The 11152-nt window shown below is 41.2% G+C and overlaps 1 protein-coding gene across 1 annotated transcript in view; it reads left to right on the top strand.

Annotated features, from left to right (window-relative positions):
• Positions 1–518: 518 nt before the first annotated feature.
• Positions 519–11152, top strand: part of LOC135513314 (sodium/potassium-transporting ATPase subunit beta-233-like) — a 31371-nt gene continuing 20737 nt past the window's right edge. Inside the window, exons 1-2 of the mRNA XM_064936222.1 lie at positions 519–781; positions 9700–9828. Of these exons, the coding sequence (XP_064792294.1) occupies positions 688–781; positions 9700–9828 (223 nt within the window). The 5' untranslated portion in view covers positions 519–687. The remainder of the gene's footprint in view (positions 782–9699; positions 9829–11152) is intronic.

Consider the following 11152-nt stretch of genomic DNA (forward strand, 5'->3'; position numbering starts at 1 on the left):
CAAACATATTTAATCCATTTTGAATTCAGGCTGTAACACAACAACATTTTGAATAAGTCAAGGGGTATGAATACTTTCTGAAAGCACACTATGTCAGCCCATTTCCCAGGATTTCTAAAGCCATGTAAGTCAGAGCTCTCGCTTGTAAATCAGGTCTTTAGACCCCAATGTGCCAGCCTGGTCAAATAAATGCCCAAAAAGTTACCTCCTGAAAGAAAAGAAAAACTTTCAACACGTGATGTCAAAATAGAACTCCAAGAATGATCATAGAATGTCGCGGTGCTTATGACATCACAATAGAATTGGAATTCTATTGTAGTTTTAGAATTCTACAATTTGTGTTCTCACGATGTCATTTTGAACCGCCTGCCTACCCTCTTTTCATGGGGCAGGGGACATAGCAGTCGCCCCCCCCCCCCCCCCCCGCATACGCTTCTTACGCAAAACGATGACTGTTTGTGATTTGCCAGAGAGTTTGCCCTCCCCGCCTTCTCTTTGTAGGTAACTTATTACAAGAGTTTGCGGGCGGAGTCGGTTACCGTAAGAGATAAATTGTGTGCGGTAAAATAGGGAGAGCCGGGTACGACGCTGTCCTTTACTATTCTGTACAGGGGACAGTTTGGGAAATCTGGTTCCTAAGCCCATTAGAGCACCTTAATTGAAAAGTGAAATTAAAAAGCAAAAAAGATGTCGGCAAATAAAGATGGAGACGGTGGATGGAAGAGCTTTTTGTGGAATTCAGAAAGGAAGGAATTTCTAGGACGCACGGGTGGCAGTTGGTGTAAGTACATACATCCGGAATAAACTACTTTTTTTGGGGGGGGGGGGGTTATTAACTCGAGGATAAAGAATGATAAGTGTCTGAGCTCTGTTGTTTCCAGAAGGTGGTCGTGTATTCCTCTGAATAAGGTAACGGCACGGAGGGTTCCAGACTCGTTCCCTCGTTTGTTGATTGACAAAATAATGATCCAGTTGCATTTGACTTGTAGCATCGTGACTTTCACTTTCAATGGAAAAGTACACGGGGAAAAAAACACATTCAATGAATTAACTGTGAAATAGGCTATAAACTAATCTGTAAAATAACTAACATATTGATGCGATAAGATTACAATAAACGTAACGAAAAATTGCGGACTGTCTAAAAGCTCGTTTTCATTTCTACTTGTAGGTCCAGTGGACGTTAATTATGTCCCTATTCGTTATTCGACTAAACCGGATCGAAACGTTATTGAAAGCAAGAGGCTCTCTCGGTGTCATTTGCCAAAGAGGTCATTTTGAAGGACGTAGCTAGCTAATTGACATTCTATGGTGTGATTCTGGAGTGTTGGATTGCAACTAACATGGGGGTTGTCTTGCCAAAATGGCATGCTTGTTTCTGGTGTCACATTGTTAGCCTGGATACAAATGATAAAGTTGTTGAATATGAACTAGTTTCTTTCTCTGAACAAAACGATGTGCTAAATGACAGGGGAACATCCATAACCTCGGTAATTAGGTAGTTTATCCTAATACTTCGTGTTTCATAGGCATCATAGTTCAAGGTTAGTCAAGGTGATCAGTCCCTTTAGTCTGAAACCGCTGTCATTGTTCTGGACCAACTGATAGTCTAATGTAAATGTGGGGAACAATGAGCATTGATTTAGCAATACGCGACTTTCCTGCTCTCCCGGTCAGCGTCACATTGTGACGCGGTGCCATCGACGTTACATTGTTACCGTTTCGCTCGGTATTCGAGCGGGAGACTTGTTTCGGTAGCTCGTTTTTGATCAACATTTCGTTTTTTATCTCGGCGCCTTTTCGAAATAGGAAGAGGAAGCTGACGACCAACATGCTCCCTCTCTCGGGCCCCGTGGAAAAGTTTCTTTTAGCAGACTGCTAAGAGTCTGTTGTTTATTGGCTCATTCAGATCCCCGAGTTCACACACCCTACCGTTTGCTTTTGTAGGTTTCCAGAAGGGCGATTATGACCGTGTGATTTCACAATAGGAGAAAAATACAGATTTACACTACGAGCTCTAGTGGGTGACAGGAACAACGGTTGTCAGTTTCCTGAATCCTGCCACCGCAAATAGTGCTCGTTACTGAAACGTTTATCTCTCGAAACTGTTGCTGATCTCAGAATTGGTTTTTATTAATTCAGAAGATCAATTAATTGATCTACGTTTTGAAAGTCAAAAGGTTTTCTGGCGTGAACGTAGTCTACATAAACGACCCTCTGTATGACCACGTCGGTGTGGTTATGACGCATAGATAAACCTTCGTTTCGTCTGGCTCAGAGTCATATATACAGTGTTTCTGACTGGGCTGGCTGAATGGCACCATCTCATTGTTGCATCAAATCACAATTGATCATCATTTTTTAACCTTTATTTAACCAGGCAAGTCAGTTAAGAACAAATTCTTATTTTCAATGATGGCCTGGGAACAGTGGGTTTAATGCCTGTTCAGGGGCAGAACGACAGATTTGTACCTTGTCAGCTCGGGGGTTTGAACTCGCAATCTTCCGGTTACTAGTCCAACGCTCTAACCACTAGGCTACCCTGCCGCCCCAACTAAAGGGACCCATCATCAAAGAAACGGTTCTGTATTTTGGTGACACTTGTAACCAATGACAGTGTAATACCCCCTTTTACCATAAACATTAAACGTACATTACGGATCATCTCATCAATCTCTGTGCTGCCTTGAGAAATGTCTGGGTTGTCCATTCACAACAGGAAGCCATGTCTGTCTTCCCCGCCCGCTGCTCTGGGGGAGGGACATAGACCAAGCTGAGAGAGAGAGACAGAGAGAGAGAGAGACAGAGAGACAGAGAGAGAGAGACAGAGAGAGAGAGAGAGAGGGACAGAGAGAGAGAGACAGAGACAGAGAGAGAGACAGACAGAGAGAGAGACAGACAGAGAGAGAGACAGACAGAGAGAGAGAGAGACAGAGAGAGAGACAGAGAGAGAGAGAGACAGGGAGAGAGAGACAGGGAGAGAGAGAGAGAGAGAGGGTTATCTCAAGGAAGGTATTCAACAAGTCTCCTATTGGCCAATTCAACTAGCAGGATTTATAAAGAAAATGTAGATGTTTAACACCTGATAATGCTCACCTTGTACAAGAGAGACAGAGATAATGGTCTGAATTAAGTCATTCGCCGTGACCAGTTCATCCTGGTCGTAGCTGTGGAAGAAAAGCATGGAGTTGAGAGACTAATAAATGAATAGTCTTTGGGTTCCCAAGTGTCGCAGCGGTCTAAGTCACCGCATCTCAGTGCTAGAGGCATCACTACAGACCCTGGTTCGATTCCAGGATGTATCACAACTGGCTGAGATTGGGAGTCCCAATTGTGCGGCGCAGGTTTGGCCGGGGAATTTGTTCTGAACTGACTTGCCTAGTTAAGTAAAAAATACATGTTAAAAACTAAATTGGCCTACAGTCATCTTAAATGTGATTTGTGTTACAGCTCTCTCTGTCTCTCTCTCTGTCTCTCTCTCTCTCTCACACACACTGACACAACACAATATGAAATGCGTTTTCCTGTAGATTGTTTAGTCACTGGTTGTGTTGTAATCAGTGTTGCAGAAGCAACTCTGAAAATCTAGTTTACCAAGCGATTAATTACTTCACACTGGAAGAAGGTAAGCTACCCTTAAGTAAATAATATTTTGTAACTAAAGTTACTTTGAAAAAGTAGTCTCCAAACTACTTTGTGAACAATGATCATATCCTAAATATGAAATGTCATAGAATACAAAAATTGCCAGAACAGATCACTCTGTAGTCAGATGTTGACAGAATGTGTCTTTTATCCTATTAAACACAAAAAGGATGTTTCAAGTGAAAATTAAGTAAATCTGTTGCCTAAAAAACAGTAGTTCCAGTAGTTATCTACACCTCTACATGACTAAACAGTTATTAACTACTGAGAACATGGGTTGATTTACTACAGGCCAGGCGGTCACCTTCACAAGCAGGGAAAGAAATTATCTTCTCTGGCCACACCTGTCTCTGCCTGCCTGCTTGTCTATCCCCACGGCCCACACCTGTCTCTGCCTGCCTGCCGGCTGTGTTGGTGGTGGGGGAGGGGAGGTGAGGTGAGGTGAGGTGAGGTGAGGTGTTGTTTAGGGATGTTTGTAAATGAGGCTGACAGAAGAGCGGGACTGGTAACCATTGACAAAGACCCAGAGTGACTGATAGTGTTGTTGCCCTCCGTTATTATTGCATCACGAGAGACCGCCTAGCGAGAGGTCAATGAGATTCAGTTCAACACAAAGTGTATGTAGAGTTAGAGTAGAGAAGTGTAGCTTTAGAGTAATGAAATGTAGAGGTAGAGTAGTGAAGTGTAGAGCTAGAGTAGAGAAGTGTAGAGTTAGAGTAGGGAAGTGTAGAGTTAGAGTAGGGAAGTGTAGAGGTAGAGTAGAGAAGTATAGAGGTAGAGTAGAGAAGTGTAGAGTTAGAGTAGAGAAGTGTAGAGTTAGAGTAGGGAAGTGTAGAGTTAGAGTAGGGAAGTGTAGAGGTAGAGTAGAGAAGTGTAGAGTTAGAGTAGAGAAGTGTAGAGTTAGAGTAGGGAAGTGTAGAGTTAGAGTAGGGAAGTGTAGAGGTAGAATAGAGAAGTATAGAGGTAGAGTAGAGAAGTGTAGAGTTAGAGTAGAGAAGTGTAGAGTTAGAGTAGGGAAGTGTAGAGTTAGAGTAGGGAAGTGTAGAGGTAGAGTAGAGAAGTATAGAGGTAGAGTAGAGAAGTGTAGAGTTAGAGTAGAGAAGTGTAGAGTTAGAGTAGGGAAGTGTAGAGTTAGAGTAGGGAAGTGTAGAGGTAGAGTAGTGAAGTGTAGAGTTAAAGTAGGGACGTGTAGAGTTAGAGTAGGGAAGTGTAGAGGTAGAGTAGTGAAGTGTAGCTTTAGAGTAGAGCAGTGTATAGGTAGAGTAGTGAAGTGTATAGGTAGAGTAGTGAAGTGTATAGGTAGAGTAGTGAAGTATATAGGTAGATTAGTGAAGTGTAGAGGGAGAGTGGAGAAGTGTAGAGTTAGAATAGTGAAGTGTAGAGTTAGAGTAGAGAAGTGTAGAGTAGTGAAGTGTCGAGTTAGAGTAGAGCATTGTATATTTAGAGTAGAGAAGTGTAGAGTTAGATTAGAGAAGTGTAGAGTTAGAGTAGAGCATTGTATATTTAGAGTAGAGAAGTGTAGAGTTAGAGTAGTGAAGTGTAGAGTTAGAGTAGAGAAGTGTAGAGTTAGAGTAGAGAAATGTAGAGTTAGAGTAGAGAAGTGTAGAGTTAGATTAGAGAAGTGTAGAGTTAGAGTAGAGTATTGTAGTTAGAGTAGAGCATTGTATGTTTAGAGTAGAGAAGTGTAGAGTTAGATTAGAGAAGTGTTTTAAAAATATATATTTCACAAATCTTTAACCAGGTAAACTAGTTGAGAACAAGTTCTTATTTACAACTGCGACCTGGCCAAGATAAAGCAAAGTGTAGGGGTAGAGTAGAGAAGTGTCAAGTTAAGAGTAGAGAAGTGTATAGTTAGAATAGGGAGGTGTAGAGTTAGAGTGGAGGAGTGGAGAAGAAAATAAATGTAGTGTAGTATGCTTTAGTAGTATATGTGTGGGGAAGTGTACTTTAGTAGGGTAGTGAAGTGTGGACATGCACATTGCCGAGCAGTTAAGATGATTGGGACAGTAACCGAAAGGTTGCTGGTTCGAATCTCCGAGCTGACTATGTGAAAAATATGTAAATGGTCTCGTAGTGTGTTCTAGTAGGGTAGTGTATTATAGAAGGATAGTTTATTCTAGAAGGATAGTGTGTTCTAGAAGGATAGTGTATTATAGAATAATAGTTTATTCTAGAATGATAGTGTGTTCTAGAAGGATAGTGTATTATAGAAGGATAGTTTATTCTAGAAGGATAGTGTGTTCTAGAAGGATAGTGTATTATAGAAGGATAGTTTATTCTAGAAGGATAGTTTGTTCTAGAATGATAGTGTATTCTAGAAGGATAGTGTGTTCTAGAAGGATAGTGTGTTCTAGAAGGATAGTGTGTTCTAGAAGGCTAGTGTGTTCTAGAAGGATAGTGTGTTCTAGAAGGATAGTGTGTTCTAGAAGGATAGTGTATTATAGAAGGATAGTTTATTCTAGAAGGATAGTGTGTTCTAGAATGATAGTGTATTCTAGAAGGATAGTGTGTTCTAGAAGGATAGTGTGTTCTAGAATGATAGTGTATTCTAGAAGGATAGTGTGTTCTAGAAGGATAGTGTGTTCTAGAAAGATAGTGTGTTCTAGAAGGCTAGTGTATTCTAGAAGGATAGTGTGTTCTAGAAGGATAGTGTGTTCTAGAAAGATAGTGTGTTCTAGAATGATAGTGTATTCTAGAAGGATAGTGTGTTCTAGAAGGATAGTGTGTTCTAGAAGGATAGTGTATTCTAGAAGGATAGTGTGTTCTAGAATGATAGTGTGTTCTAGAAGGATAGTGTGTTCTAGAAGGATAGTGTGTTCTAGAAGGATAGTGTATTATAGAAGGATAGTTTATTCTAGAAGGATAGTGTGTTCTAGAATGATAGTGTATTCTAGAAGGATAGTGTGTTCTAGAAGGATAGTGTGTTCTAGAATGATAGTGTATTCTAGAAGGATAGTGTGTTCTAGAAGGATAGTGTGTTCTAGAATGATAGTGTATTCTAGAAGGATAGTGTGTTCTAGAAGGATAGTGTGTTCTAGAATGATAGTGTATTCTAGAAGGATAGTGTGTTCTAGAAAGATAGTGTGTTCTAGAATGATAGTGTGTTCTATAAGGATAGTGTGTTCTAGAAGGATAGTGTGTTCTAGAATGATAGTGTATTCTAGAAGGATAGTGTGTTCTAGAAGGATAGTGTGTTCTAGAAAGATAGTGTGTTCTAGAATGATAGTGTATTCTAGAAGGATAGTGTGTTCTAGAAGGATAGTGTGTTCTAGAATGATAGTGTATTCTAGAAGGATAGTGTGTTCTAGAAAGATAGTGTGTTCTAGAATGATAGTGTGTTCTAGAAGGATAGTGTGTTCTAGAAGGATAGTGTGTTCTAGAAGGATAGTGTGTTCTAGAAGGATAGTGTGTTCTAGAAGGATAGTGTGTTCTAGAAGGCTAGTGTATTCTAGTATGGAAGTAAAGTTGTTTAGTACTATCAACGGGCTCTGTTTCTATCCTGGCATTAACAGCAGAGTAAGGATGAAATACATGGTAAAGGTTTTGCCCTGAAGTTTACAACCAATTCAGAGAAAGCTTGAGTTTCAGGATGATGAACAGTCTTGTGCCTCTTACAGGGATTTAGACTGCTGACGTATTGGATCATAAGCATCTGTAATGACAGCATACGTTTTGTTTAGATAAGCAGATGTATGGTTTGTTTTTCAGCCATTTGGAAAGTTACTTATTTTAGACATGTCCATTAGTTACTGAGCTGGGTGGCAAAGGAGGACACAGTAAGTTAAAGCTATATATATAAACTCAGCAAAAAAAGAAACACCCTCTCACTGTGAACAGGGTTTATTTTCAGCAAACTTAAGATGTGTAAATATTTGTATGAACATAAGATTCAACAACTGAGACATAAACTGAACAAGTTCCACAGACATATTACTCCACTCTTCCACCAAGGCACCTGCAAGTTCCCGGACATTTCTTGGAGGAATGGCCCTAGCCCTCACCCTCCGATCCAACAGATCCCAGTGTAACGCTCATTTCTTGGAGGAATGGCCCAAGCCCTCACCCTCCGATCCAACAGGTCCCAGTGTAACGCTCATTTCTTGGAGGAATGGCCCTCACCCTCACCCTCCAATCCAACAGGTCCCAGTGTAACGCTCATTTCTTGGAGGAATAGCCCTAGCCCTCACCCTCCGATCCAACAGGTCCCAGTGTAACGCTCATTTCTTGGAGGAATGGCCCTAGCCCTCACCCTCCGATCCAACAGGTCCCAGTGTAACGCTCATTTCTTGGAGGAATGGCCCTCACCCTCACCCTCCAATCCAACAGGTCCCAGTGTAACGCTCATTTCTTGGAGGAATAGCCCGAGCCCTCACCCTCCGATCCAACAGGTCCCAGTGTAACGCTCATTTCTTGGAGGAATGGCCCGAGCCCTCACCCTCCGATCCAACAGGTCCCAGTGTAACGCTCATTTCTTGGAGGAATGGCCCGAGCCCTCACCCTCCGATCCAACAGGTCCCAGTGTAACGCTCATTTCTTGGAGGAATGGCCCGAGCCCTCACCCTCCGATCCAACAGGTCCCAGTGTAACGCTCATTTCTTGGAGGAATGGCCCGAGCCCTCACCCTCCGATCCAACAGGTCCCAGTGTAACGCTCATTTCTTGGAGGAATGGCCCGAGCCCTCACCCTCCGATCCAACAGGTCCCAGTGTAACGCTCATTCTTGGAGGAATGGTCCTAGCCCTCACCCTCCGATCCAACAGGTCCCAGTGTAACGCTCATTTCTTGGAGGAATCGCCCTAGCCCTCACCCTCCGATCCAACAGGTCCCAGTGTAACGCTCATTTCTTCTACAATAAACACGAATCTGACCAGCAACCCTGGTGAGACAAAACCGCGAGTCTTCAGTGAGTCAGTGCCAGTCCTGTCTGGTCCAGCGATGGTGGGTTTGTGCCCATAGGCAATGTTGTTGCCGGTGATGTCTGGTGAGGACCTGCATTACAACAGGCCTACAAGCTCTCAGTCCAGCCTCTCTCAGCCTGTTGCGAACAGTCTGAGCACTGATGGAGGGATTGTGTGCTCCTGGTGTAACTCGGGCAGTTGTTGCTGTACTGTACCTGTCCCGCAGGTGTGATGTTCAGATGTACCGATCCTGTGCAGGTGTTGTTACACGTGGTCTGCCACTGCGAGGACGATCAGCTGTCCGTCCTGTCTCCCTGTAGCGCTGTCTTAGGCGTCTCACAGTACGGACATTGCCATTTATTGCTCTGGCCACATCTGCAGTCCTCATGCCTCCTTGCAGCATGCCTAAGGCACGTTTGTGCAGATGATCAGGGACCCTGGGTATTTTTCTTTTGGTATTTTTCAGTGTCAGTAGAAAGGCCATTTTTAGTGTCCTAAGTTTTCATAACTGTGACCTTAATTGTCTACCGTCTGTAAGCTGTTATTGTCTTTACGACCGTTCCACAGGTGCATGTTCATTAATTGTTTATGGTTCATTGAACAAGCATGGGAAACAGTGTTTAAACCCTTTACAATGAAGATCTGTGAAGTTATTTGGATTTTTATGCATTATCTTTGAAAGACAGGGTGCTGATAAAGGGACATTTCTTTTGTTGCTGAGTTTATATATATATATATATATATATATATATATATATATACAGTGCCTTGCGAAAGTATTCGGCCCCCTTGAACTTTGCAACCTTTTGCCACATTTCAGGCTTCAAACATAAAGATATAAAACTGTATTTTTTTGTGAAGAATCAACAACATGTGGGACACAATCATGAAGTGGAACGACATTTATTGGATATTTCAAACTTTTTTAACAAATCAAAAACTGAAAAATTGGGCGTTCAAGGGGCCTGGTAGGATGAATCTATATCAGGATGTTGGGGAACGCTGGAGTGTTACTGTCAGTCTCCTCAAGATCTACGTCACCCATTCACCCATTCATGGTGCTCTGCTAATAAACTACATGCACATCACTACATAATCTACTACTAATGTACAGTATATGCCCATTTGTAATTAACCCCTTCTCTTTCTCTCCACAGTTAAAATCTTGTTGTTCTACCTGATCTTCTATGGATGCTTGGCTGGGATTTTCATTGGGACCATCCAGGCCCTGCTGCTAACCCTTAGTAACTACAAACCCACCTACCAGGACAGAGTCGCCCCGCCAGGTAAAGACTGCTCTACTCCCCTTATTCTGCTTTATACTGCTTTATGTTGCTTTATACTGCTTTATACTGCTTTATACTGCTTTATGTTGCTTTATACTGCTTTATACTGCTTTATACTGCTTATACTGCTTTATACTGCTTATACTGCTTATACTGCTCTATACTGCTTCTACTGCTTTATACTGCTCTATACTGCTTCTACTGCTTATACTGCTTTATACTGCTTTATACTGCTTTATACCGCTTTATACTGCTTTATACTGCTTTATACTGCTTATACTGCTTTATACTGCTTTATGTTGCTTTATACTGCTTTATACTGCTTATACTGCTTATACTGCTTTATACTGCTCTATACTGCTACTGCTTTATACTGCTCTATACTGCTTCTACTGCTTTATACTGCTTTATACTGCTTTATACCGCTTTATACTGCTTTATACTGCTTTATACTGCTTATACTGCTTTATACTGCTTTATACTGCTTCTACTGCTTTATACTGCTTTATACTGCTCTATACTGCTTTATACTGCTTATACTGCTTTATACTGCTTAATACTGCTTTATACTGCTTTATACCGCTTTATACTGATTTATACTGCTTTATACTGCTTTATACTGCTTTATACCGCTTTATACTGATTTATACTGCTTTATACTGCTTTATACTGCTTTATACTGCTCTATACTGCTTATACTGATTTATACCGCTTTATACTGATTTATACCGCTTTATACTGCTCTATACTGCTTTATACTGCTTTATACTGATTTATACCGCTTTATACTGTTTTAGGCAATATCCGTTTGTTATTTTGTTAAGTGGGATTTCCATCAGAAGCTAAATGAGGTATGAGATATTCTCTGGAGGTGGTAGTGATTGAGGGATTTAGTAAAAGTGTCACTCCAGTCTCCACATTTCCTCTTTTTGTCCTCTATTGCTCCTCAAGCAGTGGGGAAGCCGATGACATCACCGTTTCCCCATCAGACTCCTTGAAGATTTCAGTTGTCTAAAAAAACACTATTTTGCTGAAAACATTTTTTTTTTTACCCTTTAGTGTGTTTATACTTTAGTGTATTTATACTTTAGTGTATTTATACTTTAGTGTGTTTATACCTTAGTGTATTTATACTTGGGATATCACTTTTCAACAGTACATGTAAAAAAAGAATAATAACAAGAAGTCTTTAAATATTTAGTCATAACACTGTTTACTATATAGAGTTGGCTCAGTGGAACAGATTTAAACCAACTATAATTAAAGGATTCTAGCTGTGTAGTTCATGGGCTTTACAGAGAACATTTCTACAAGTGTACATAAA

Source organism: Oncorhynchus masou, chromosome 24 (genome assembly GCF_036934945.1).
Source record: "Oncorhynchus masou masou isolate Uvic2021 chromosome 24, UVic_Omas_1.1, whole genome shotgun sequence".
Lineage (NCBI taxonomy): Eukaryota > Metazoa > Chordata > Actinopteri > Salmoniformes > Salmonidae > Oncorhynchus > Oncorhynchus masou.